Genomic DNA, 12,009 nt, shown 5'->3' with positions numbered 1-12,009 from the left:
TCCTCTTCTCACCACTAAGTGTTAAATGGGTAGAGGAGACGGCGAGGGGCCGTAAATAACCTGTAAAGCCCTGTTGAAATATCTTTAAATAAACATAAGCCAATTATGTGATTTTGGAAAAGGTTAATAACATGGTTCTAATAAAAGGCTTGTAAAAGGATTAGGGAGCTGCTGACGGGGCCTTGAATTTGATCGCAGCTGGGCTGCTAGTGCAGAGCTGGCACTTGGTTGTGAAAGCTCTGAACCACATTATGGGGAAAGGTCACAGACAGGCAAGGGGCAACTGAAGGCTCCTTACAATTTTGCCGACTTCACAGCTGCTGACCGAGTTATTGATGGAGACAGGGTTGGAGGAACTGGTGTCGGTGCGGCTGTTGCTGGCATCAGCCCCATCTTCATCCTGTCCTCTGATTGCTGCGCTTACACATGACAGAGAGAAACAAAGAGGGGGATGGCACAGGAGACAGACACCAGAAATACTGACTTTAGATCTGCTTCTGATGAACTCTTCCACACATTTCCAGCAATGCTGAGAATTATCCAACCATTCTGGCTGCTCTCCTGTTTGCTCACTGTACTGTCCTACTAGATGGAGGATTCAGGGAGGAATTCACTCTCCCTTTTGTCTTCCAATCCAACACCCTTTCCTCCCCACTGAATAACCAGAAACAAGAATGCACAAACCTCTGGAGAGAGCCTCGCCTACTTTCTCTTATTCAACCTCCTCTTTAAAAACACATTTTTTCCATTAGGTATATGAATATTAATCCCTCAGTTGAAGAAATACTGCTTTATTGATATTAATATTAATTAAGTCAGCTGGATCTGGTCTTCTGCTACAAGGACAGTGATCAGCCTCTCTGCTTATCTCACATATTTTGTGTCTGAATCCTAATGGCTGTCTGCTTAACATGTGAGCTCCATGGATCAGTGACCATGTCTTCCACTATACTTTGTGCCATACTGAGTAGGATGCCAGCACACCACAAGAAATGCACATGTTCCTTGCTTAGACTGTTGATCTTTGGGAATGGTATTTGTTAGATAAATGCAGGCAGTGTGGAATACACACGCACAGTAATTTGGTGAGACTACAGCCAGCTAATGAATCTCAAAAGATACATTGTAGCACTGGATTAGAGTTAAAACTGAACTTCCTCTTGCCAAAAGAAGGGGGACTGAATAGGTGATTTACCTTTCAACTCCTAAATATTCCCTCCATATCTAGAAATAGAAGCAGAGTATGATGATTTTGAATAGAGGGCTAATTTTGGCTTAAAACTGTGATTAAAGATAAAAGTTAAGTAAAGTAGCTGGAAAGCTTAGACAACTTATAGGACATGATATGGCTCTGCAGTGTGACCCAGGGTCGGAAAGGGAGATCAGAAAGAGCTCCCATCCCTTTCCAATTACGCTTAACATTGTTTAACGTAAGTGAAAATATGTTATTTAAGCATCTCAGATGTAGTTAAGAGTTTGCCTTGTTGGCATGTTTGTTAGAACAATTGGTAGCAGATGGAGTGGATGAGACACACTGACAGAAAGGGAATAGGGACACTGGTGCTCTCTCTGACCTTGAAAATCTGATGCTTTGTTCATACCGACAGGGGATTTAGCTCTCGGTAGCTGAAAGAAAAAGGACAGAAATCAAACTGAACTCCGGACATATGTCACATTCACTGTAAAACAAACACTTTCTCCCTTTTCCATCGTCATGCTGCAACCTCTCATCTAGAGAGGCAGGGAGGAAAGTCATTTAACACCAAGTCCCAGATTTTTCAGTGGGAGTTAACTGCCTGAATACCTTTATGTATTCAATGCATCCCCAATGCATTGCAGTTTCTACTTTCTGAAGAGAGAACAAAAAGACAAGGGGGGCCCTTGGGACTGATCTTAGGCGACTGCTAATACAACAGGCGTCCCCTTCACCAGGTACAGTGTAAAAATGCAGCTCTGTTGCTTTTGGCAATAACAGCAGCCAAGCCTCAGAAAGGTTAGGAAGGGCACAGGGAATTCAAATATGGATATGGAAAAATAGCCGTTCATATATCATGCGTGAATCTTAGATAGCAAGCTTTTACAGTTCATGAATGAAGCAGCAGATGCAGTCAGTCAGGGAAGTCAAAGACCTGAGTCATGCTTCTCCTTATTCTTAAGGAGAAGGACATAATTTAATTCTAAATTAGGTAGTTAATTTTGCTCTAGATAGTGTCCATTTCTTTCTATTACTCCTTCCAGCCAACGTGAGCGTTTTCATCAGAGCTGCATTTTCCAATCAGCCATTTCATGTGTGTTGGACTTAGGGCATTACACCAATTTTGAAGACTTACTCTTTTTATTTTTGCTACTGTTAAGAAGGCAAAGAACCATTTTACTGAAGACACAGCAGGAATGTAGATGAGCAGCAAAGTACTACGAGCATGGGGGAAGGAGAAAGGGGATGGCAAATACCCAGTGCAGCCCGACTGCGTCTCCTCCACAATTTCTAGGGTACAAATCCCCAGAGGATAAGATTTTAAGTCTTCCTGTCACATACAAGGCTGTGCCTTGTTATTGCAGAAGGCTCAAAGGCAGAACTGCTTGGTGGGCCGTGTCTTCCAGCACAAGCAAGAGCCCCTGAAACGCAGTCCTAGCCTCATCCGCACACATACCTGGATTCCCTTCAGGTTCATCCTTCGCTTCAACCGAGACTGATCGGGGAGGAAGAACTTGTTATCTTCTGGAGACTCTTCAGAGGTGGAGGAGTCATCTGCTTCCTGACCATTAGTTTTGGGGGCATGAGCTCCAAAGGTTTGGGAAATAATGGTAATTGGTAGATTCCTCGGTAAACTCTAGAGTGAAAAGTTAAACAGGCTTTAGTGACGATTTGCCACTGAAAGCAACTTACTGCAACTGCTAGCGGCCTCCCGTTATTTTCTGGCCAAAGTGCAGAGCAGTTGAGGCGGCAGGCCTATCAAGTCACATACCCACTGCTCAACAGGGTTGCTGCCTACTGATCAGGTGGGATGTGGTTCCAGTCTTATACTAGAAATCAAGACTGTGATTCACGGGGATTTCTGCTGTCCTTAAACACTGGTCAGTAGGGCAAGCTCCTCAGAAGGACTTGTTTGGATGGGTGATGTGGGCGATAGCCCAGGGCACTGCGGTCAGAGGGGTATCACACACACACACGAGCAGCCCACACTCACGGCAGTGCCCTCCCCCTGCCCCACCTTGGATGATCCCCATTCCAGGCAGGAAGAACAATGCCCAGCCCAGCCCAGCCCACCTCCTGCCTCCAGCCACTGCTCAGGAGGAGATGGACTGGGCAGTCAGGGTGGCAGCAGCGGTGCTTACCCACTGCACCATGCCGCTCCACCTCCCCACCAGACTGTGCCCCGTGCCCTGCCCACCTGCCTCTGCCTGCAGCAGCACCACTGACTTGAGGGGAGGCTTGGGGGTGGGGGGAAGGGGTGCTGAAAAACAAGTTCGCCCAGGGTGCCATTCTCCCTCAGGCCGGCTCTCTGGAGTGTTTTCCCCAGCGTCTGAGCACTCCAGACCTTTGCAGCTCCTTCTCATCCATCTAATGTCAAGACTCAACAGAAGTGAAATATCAAGTCTTTGAGAATCCGAGCGAGCAGCTCAGCTGGCTTCCTCCCATTGGCCCCAGAGAGTTTTTATAACACTGAAGTGAGGTTCCCGTTCAACAGAACTTATTTTTTTTCTGGCTAGCGCAGTTTACAAACGGAATAGAAATAAAACTCGCCCCTTAATGCCATGCTTCCCCTGAAGAGCCTTGAAGGGAAAGGAGGCTTCCCTGGCCCTACCTGATCATGGCAGTTGTTGTCTTTAGAGAGTCGGCGGAGTTTGCATTCCAGATTAACGATGCAAGCCTCTTTGCGGACCACCTCGATCCGGAGTTCATCGTTCCTCTCCTCCAGCTCCCGGATCTGCTTCCTGTACTTATCTTTTTCAATCAGGCACTGAGAGTACTGGGTCTGAGCCTCATCGCGGGATCGGAAGGCCTACAGTGGGGCAAAAGCACTGCCTTAGACACCCGTGGCACACAGATTCTCGTTTTTAATTGCTGGAGAAGGACTTCAGGACAGGCACTACCCTCTTCCTACATGTTTGTACACAAACGGACACAAATTCTGGGACCTCTGTATAGCATAGCAATATAATTAATAATGGTGATGGTGGTGGCAGAATTTCAGCTCCTTCTTGGTTGGTGGCCATGTCCTCTTATACTAATATATAGTTGCTGGCAATATACTATTATACTAATAGCAAGCTAAAACCTTTGACACTAAATACAGTGGCTGTTGCTAAAAAGTCAGCCTGGAGATGCCACCCAGTGGTATTAGAAGAATTATAATATGCTTAGACTCTTAGATAAGTGGAGCACAGCAAATACCACGAGTCTGTAGTAACTGTAAGCTTTTGCCTTCTAATGCAAATTACTACATGTAACAAACATAATGACTCTTTGGGTTCAGATACCCATGATTCTCAATAGAAGCGGAAAAAGAAAACATCCATTTTTCATTGTTACTTTTCCCAGCCTTAAATGTCAGATACCTGGTCACGCTCCTTTTCCACTTCTTCTAGCTGAATCATTACAGTGTTCATGCGGTGCTTATACATTTCACAGTCTTTCCCCAGTGTCGAGCACTTTAATTCCAGGTCTTCTTTCTCCTCGAGGTACTACAAATGACACAGGCCTATCAATAAATGCAGCACCTCAAAGCAATCAATCTCTGCCTACCAGGAGAGGATTCCTGTTCACCACTGTGAGCCCACTCATCTGTACATTTGGTTACACAAAGACGGACACATGAGACCGTCTGGCTACTGAAAAGCACCGTGGTGAAGAAAGCTCAGACTGCTGGATGGTGTTGGGGTCTTACTGTAATTTACTCTGCAGCACTGAATGCCATGTGAAAATGAATTGGTATGAAGACTTTGTACCATCTGGTTCTGCTTTGTCCTAAACAGAACCAGACGTACAGTTCAGGATGGGAAATAAAGGACAGACCCAAACTCCTACTGGATTTCTGCTGTACCAGCATCTGTAGCCACCCACAAATATAATGAAGCCCCACTGGACAGTCATGAGAGGTTCTTCATGGACAAGCACGTGGTCTGATCTCATTCCTTCTGTCTGTCTCTCACCTTGTCTCTCAGATCCTCTACCTGACGGATTTCCTCTTGGAGATTAAAGATCTTGTTGACTAGCTCATGGCGGTCTTCTAGAGCCTCCTTACGGTCATGCTCCAGTATATCCAGAATGGCTTTGTCTGAATCTGGCAAGCTACGTTTGTCAGCCTGAGAGGAGAATGGAGATGGTTTAGAGGGAGAGGAAGGGAGAAAAAGAAAGAGAGAAGCAGAGGGGTACAGAGAAAAAAAGAAACAGGCAAGAAGAGAAGACAGAAAATGAGAATGGAATTGCAATGAGAAAGCAGGAGGAGAGATGAATGTTTGTTAATGTTTTGAAGCAGAACCAAAAAAGGATTGTTTTTATTGTACTGAATATAATTTGAAACATTTTGGATGCAGTGACAATCTTTCATTCCAGACTCTGCATTCAAAACCTCTCTCTATTAATCAGCCTGTGCTGAGCATAGAGCTCACCCTTTGCCAAGGAGCAAGGCCCAAGAAAACATGCAGAGGAATTTTTAAGCCATGCACAGACTTTTCGGGGCTATGCACAATGAATATTAAACATGCCTAGAGTCACTGGAATCACTGCTTAGAACTAATACTTCATTTCCAAGGATGTCCAGAAACTTTCTTCTTTAGGAACCGAATTTAACAAGCTTGCTATGGGAGTTCCCATAGAAATAAATTACCATCCAAAAATAGCCACAAAAAGCAGAAGTCAAAGGGAGAAAAATGAAAACAAGAAAATGGACTTTTATTTAAAAAAATTCTTAGATTAGGATGGACAGCCTCATGATATTTTGGTTAACTCTAAAAGTAGCTCTAAAATGGATGTTGTGTTTCTTCTGTGGGGGGAGGGGGAGTTGTTCCTTTTTCAGGTAATTATTTCATTTATTTCTCTGGATGTTGTCATAATCATCATGTTATTTTTCCAAATAATATGAGTCTTTGCTTATTCAGGTTATTCTAAGTCTCAAGGTACTATACCGAGTTTGGAGGTGGACCTTGCACAGAACTAAGAACGGTTTGTTAGGCGCTGCCAGAGACTACAGCTATCGTGCGGAATAAGGATATGCTGACAATCTTTAAAAAGTATCATTCTAAAAGAGCACAAGTCTTTTCCTGCAAGAGGCTGAGTTCCTGGATATAGATCCTCAGGTTATCTCCTGCGGATGGGGTTAAAAGTGGCTGTATACCGCCTTTGTGTCCCTCACTGTTACAAGTCTGGAGCTAGCAAGGGCTGCATAGCCCCCAGTGCAAGTCACAGCAGCCCTGCTAGGGGCCGTTCCATTTGCTGGTGAATTCCTGAGTGCAAAAATAAATCTGCTATGCCTCCTTTCTTCATCCAGTCCCCTTATACCAGGAGTGGACAGTGGTACAGAACTGACAGTGGAGACCCTATTGCAGGGGAATCCAGCTGACTAAGATGGCTTTGCTGTGGTGGACTGCGAGGGGCCAGGATGTTGCCCATTGGTTTTAATGGAGTTAATGCTCAGCACCTCAAAGAAGCCCCTTTGGCCCATGTGAGGTGGAGTCCTGCATCTGTATTTTGATTTTTTGTTATTTCTTGAGTTAGAAATGTCTTCTTTATAACTCTATCTTGGGTCCATACTTTTCTAAGAAGTTATCTGGAGAAAGCTGGAAGCTATATGACCTTTCCATTTTTTCAGGCTTTGTAGTTTTGGGGATAGAGCTTGCTCCTATATTTCCAATCAGCATAATTGGAGTGGCAATTGGTTTTTGCAGTAGAAAGTAGTAATATAGTAATACGTGGGACATAATCTCTCATCTCGCTTACTTGAATAATAGATTGTAACTCCTGGATTTTAGTCTTCATCATCTCATTCTCCCGCTCCAGTTCCAGAACCTGTTCCTTTTTCGGTCGGTTTTCAATGTCATTCTTCAGCTTCAGTGACTGGTTCCTTTCCAGCTTGCATTCCTCCTCTACCTTATTCAATCGATGCTTTAGCTGGTCAATCTGGGGCACCCCCGAACCATTGAAAAGGGAAGAGAGAAAAGAGAGAACATAATTCAAAGTATACCAAGTCTCCAGTAGATGTGCTGCTAAAACAACCTCCACCCTGGGTAAGAGCAGATCCATGATGTAGCCTTCGTACTCTTGGAGCAGTTCCTTTCAATATCCTGAACAACCCAATACAGTGCCAACCTGGTATGCTGGAGCCCTTGAATAATCCGCCAAGAAATGATAGTGGCCATGAACTTGACTATCTGCCCCAAAATATTATTGATGCTAAGAAATGAAATATCACTTATCGCTTCACAGGGCAATAAGTACCACCCATCACAACTCTGTATCTTTTACTAACACACAATACTAGCACAGGCATTTAATTAAGCTATGAACCTCTAATCACTTGGATAAGCAAAGCAAGTGAGAGTGCCACACTCTCTACTGTCACAAAAGAGTTCATTAAGTCAATGACCACTGCCTACCCTCCATCCAAGCATTCAAACCAAGTCAGTCCCGAGTGTTTCTCTCACCTCTAACTGGAGGTCCCGGCTCCTCATTACTGCCATGTTCTTCTCTTCACTCAGCTGGGCATATCTCATGGCCAGGTTGTAGTTCTCATCCTTCACCTTAATCAGCTCATCGTTGTAGTTGTTCCTCTCCTCCTTCATCTTGTTGTACCGCTCCTGGAACGTCAGCAGCTCTATCTTGTTCAATTTCAGCTGCTTCCTCTCATCCTCCAACTGGCGAGATTTAGCCAAGAGTTCACAGCGTTGCACATCCTTTGCCTTCACTTGTTGCTGCAGCTTAATGATCTCATTCATTAAGAAATGTGTGAGGCCCTCATGTCCCTCCTCCACTGAAAAGTATCAAACAGCCCATCAGCTCCAAAGCTCCAGCATGCTTCACTGGAGTACTTTAGAAACGGTGCAGACTCGAGCAAACTTACACGTGTATGGAGTATGCATATGCATATAGTGGCACTCGTTAGCAGACATGCAAATATTATGCACATGCAATACAAATCTTTGCGGGCTTTAGGGGTTTTTTGGAGGCACCTCCTAATGCAACAATTCCAGCTAGGGCACTTCAGGCTTACTCAGTCAGGGGTGTTTCTTTCACCAAACTGCTTAGCCGTTTCCAGCCCTATCAAAACAATAAGTGAGAGGCTGGGAATCTCCCGTTTGCTACCACCACACTGACCATCATTAACGCTCCTCATGATGAAAATAATCATTCTTATTTCACATCTTCCTTAAATTAATTTCTCCTGGGACTCATTCTACTCACCAACAATAGTGGAAAATCTCCGTGTAGGCTCTTTCCCCGTCACCAGTTTGTAGAGTTCAGGGTAGTAAAATTCAAGGCTCTCTAAGAAAACCACGTAGCCCCTTTGGCCCTTTGTGTGCAGAATGTCCAAGAGTCGGCCTATCCAAAAATAATACAATGAGAAGAGAACATGGAAACCCTGAAAACAAGATATTCAAGCATTGTACCTTTGAGGTTGACCCTGTTATAGATTTAGCTGTCCCAGCTACACCATGTGCTACGGAAAACTATTTGTAGTTCGGGGACACTAAGCTCAGATAGTCTCATGAAGCTATGCAATGTGTTCTCGGTGCTGGTGTTGGCTGTTACCTTGAAGGACTGGAGGAAGGGGAAGGCAGCATTTGCAACCCAGCCTTAGAGAGACAGTGCTATTTACTGAAGCTTTTAGTGTCCTGTCCTGCCAGGATGGTAGACCTCGCACTGTTAAGTGGCAAGAGAGCTCAGTTCAAAAGAAGGCTTTGGGCCAGCAGTGAGCTCCATTGATAGAGATATGTGGGGACCCCCATCCCAGTGGCTGCTGTCTGTCATAACTGAAGTGTACCGTAGCATACCAATCTGCACAACACTAGCTTGGCAATAGTTACCATTACTAAACAGCTCGTCATCTGCAGCAATGCCAGATTTTCCCAAGACTCTAATTTAAAGGGCACCTCTGACAGGGGGCCCTTGATAAACTGCAGTTTGATGCAGGCTTCCCGTCAGGTCCAGTACAAGTGATGCAGCGTGCAAAACTGGCTGCTTGGGAGACAGTTACCTGCTCGACTAATTTTGGAGAGCAGCATGTGCGAGTTGAGCACTTCGTCTTCATCTTGTTCGTCGATCACTTTGCACTGACGTAGGTATGGGGTCAGCTTGGCCGGATTGATATACCGGCTTAGCATGTGCCGATTGCACTCAACGTTCTCCCACAAGGCTTCCTCCTCATCTTTCAGCGTCTCCAGGCAGTCGTCCATCTCTAGCTCTCCTCCTTAGCAAGGGAAACAAATCAGCAAATAAATACCAGGCAAACTGGCTCAGGAGGGTTTCCATTCTGCTTAGCATTTTGAGCGGCCCTGTCACACAGGATGAACTTGGAAGCACCTCTCAGGAAAGCTGAGTTTGCCCTATATTCAAAATTGTTTGTGCTGAAGTGCAACCTGTCCGCAGCTCATCTGAAAAGTGACAGCTTTGAGAGGTGCTATCTAGACTCTATGAACTATTGCATATTACTTGTGAGTGATGATTCAGCTGCCCAGTTAACTCTGTGACGGCCCGTAGAATCCCTCTTTAAAAATGGTTAGTGTGCCGCATGGTGCAGTGGAGACAGATGCAGCACAGTGGAAGGAAGGGACTTGAACCTGCAGTGCTCAGCGCAAAGACATGCAGTAGCCAAAGTTTTGTGGGGCTTTCACTCTCCCACCTTGGCTTGTCTTCCCTTCATCCCTGCATGCAAGCAACAAAGGTGCATCTGGCAGTGACTGCAACTGGATGCCAAGGTTAGCTATGTGCATGTGCAAAGAACTTACTGTTCACACCTGCTTGATGTGGCTGTGTGTGCATCAGGCAGAGCATGCATGTAAGTAGCTGTGTGTGTACAGATGCCTGTCTGTATGGTTGGGTGGGTCCGCGTACGTTATACCCTCAGAGACTGGAAATGTTCTTGACTCAAGTAAATGTTGTCATCTGATCTTTTAGCTGTTGCTAAGCAGTTTCCTGCCAACTCCTGCTTTGTGGCCAGCTCATCTGAGAAGGTTACATATAGGGCAGGCAAGAAGGTGGGAAAGCACGTATTGAAGCACATCAGCAAACAACAAAGCATCTTCCCAGACACCGCTTAAGGAGCTCTGGCACTCCAAATGTTACATTTCTATAATAAACTCTAAGCCAGGGGGAGGCAAGTCCTGGCATGGGTGCCAGAGTGTGGCACATGAAGGCATTTTGCTTGGCACGTGCACCTCGGTGCACCTCGGGGTAGACAGCACAAAAGGGGCCAGGGCTGCACGGCCACAAGAAGAATCAGTCCCCTTGTGGCGCCCCTGTCGTCCACCCCGGCAGGCTAACACGAGATTGCAGGTGTTTTTGGCACGGTGCTGACCCCTGCTCTAAGCTTTGTCTTCGCGTCTTATCCACTGTGTTGCTGGGTGGACTCCACCTCTCACTAGGACTATGTGAACAGTGCCCCTATTTGCTGATATTACAGTAATGACAAGAGACCACGACCGAGACCTTGGCCATGTTACACTGGACCGATACATATGCATAGTAAGAAACAGTCCCTGCCTTAAGGAGCTTGCAGTCACAATGGACAAGATGGAGAAAACCTGAAAGAAAGGGAACACCCTCATTTTACAGATGGGGATTGGGGAGCACTGCAAGATTCAGTGATGTGACCCACACCACAAAACTGTCAGACATGGAAAAGAAAGGCTGAATCAGCTCCCTCCGGGGTGTTCAGCTCAAGGAGGTTTTTGGATGGAATTGTAAAGGTGAAAGGCATTGCTGTAATAACTCCCCAAAGGGCCTTTTGAGGCTTGAAATCCTATGGGATATAAAGATCCCAGGCTTTTATTCAGATTTCCTTTAGGTAAATTTTGAAGGAACGCACCCGTGTGCTGTTCTGACTCCCTGAGAACAAAAGTGCACTTCATAATGTGATCTGTTAATCAGTAACTAACTAGTTAAAAAGCAATATACTGTTTCTCTTCAGCCGTAAGAGTACTCTTCAGTGTACTATTTCTCCCCTCTGCAGCTTCAGGAATCTCAAAGCTGCCCGGCTAATGCTGGAAGTCGCTGGGTTGAACCAGTTAGGTCTGTGAGGTCCTAATTTGGTGGAGGTGGAAACGCAAGGCCTTGTCTGCAAGGGAAGGCTTTTTCAGACGTTTTTCTATTTTAATTGCAGATTAAGTAGCAAAAGCATGTGCCACGCTGCTCGCTGGTGCTTTTTGTGGTTGCTGTGGTGCCAGTCTAGGCCCTCCTCCCCAAACTGTCCACAAACCCATACTGAAGTCCGGTGGTTGCCTCTCACAAAAGATCTGGGTCCGGCTCTTTATAGTTTGTGCAGGTTAGGAGAGCATTCCTAACGGTCCATTTTTGTTCCTAGCACTCCCATAATCCCTTCCCTTTGTAGCAGAGCGGGAGTCATCCTTTGCTCTGTTGTTTGCTTGAAGATCTTGGCATCCCACCGACTGCTGTTCAGAGGAGCCTGCATGGGCTCTTGTCCTCAGAAGGTGAGCAAGTCCAAGACTTTCTGGTGAGATTATCCACAGGATATGGGTGTAATTGCAGATATGTGGCTTTGCATGTGTGAACTCGCACAAGCCAGAATTTCGAAGGGATATGTGCAGCAGAGTTTCAACATTTAAAGGAATAGGTGAATTCTTGTCAAGATAATGCACAGGTGTACAGACAGGCAGATAGCAATGAAAATACGCAGTGTGGACAGCAGTGGGAGGACTGCTAGAAGTGAAATAGTTAATTTAAAATACAGATGTTTCCACAAAAAGCTTACTCCAGCTAAAAGAGCTGTTTCACGTCAAAACCAGATTCATTAATGAGGCTCAGGCACCAGATAATTTGACAAGAACTTGTGC

At 45.5% G+C, this 12,009-nt stretch overlaps 1 protein-coding gene across 5 annotated transcripts in view; it reads right to left on the bottom strand.

Annotated features, from left to right (window-relative positions):
- The window catches only part of CARD11 (caspase recruitment domain family member 11), a 56,486-nt gene that overhangs the window by 16,062 nt on the left and 28,415 nt on the right, over window positions 1-12,009 (bottom strand). For all 5 annotated transcript variants that reach the window (XM_019542018.1, XM_019542022.1, XM_019542019.1 and 2 more), the window contains exons 2-11: window positions 9,195-9,407; window positions 8,402-8,539; window positions 7,645-7,970; window positions 6,941-7,120; window positions 5,155-5,307; window positions 4,561-4,686; window positions 3,807-4,004; window positions 2,652-2,831; window positions 1,575-1,626; window positions 299-414 (exon numbers count right to left, since the gene is read on the bottom strand). In XM_019542018.1, the coding sequence (XP_019397563.1) occupies window positions 299-414; window positions 1,575-1,626; window positions 2,652-2,831; window positions 3,807-4,004; window positions 4,561-4,686; window positions 5,155-5,307; window positions 6,941-7,120; window positions 7,645-7,970; window positions 8,402-8,539; window positions 9,195-9,407 (1,682 nt within the window). The remainder of the gene's footprint in view (window positions 1-298; window positions 415-1,574; window positions 1,627-2,651; window positions 2,832-3,806; window positions 4,005-4,560; window positions 4,687-5,154; window positions 5,308-6,940; window positions 7,121-7,644; window positions 7,971-8,401; window positions 8,540-9,194; window positions 9,408-12,009) is intronic.

Source organism: Crocodylus porosus, unplaced genomic scaffold (genome assembly GCF_001723895.1).
Source record: "Crocodylus porosus isolate Cpor-Errol unplaced genomic scaffold, CroPor_comp1, whole genome shotgun sequence".
NCBI classification, from domain to species: Eukaryota; Metazoa; Chordata; order Crocodylia; family Crocodylidae; genus Crocodylus; species Crocodylus porosus.
Note: the sequence above shows the minus strand (reverse complement) of the source record. Positions and strands in the feature narration are given on the sequence as shown.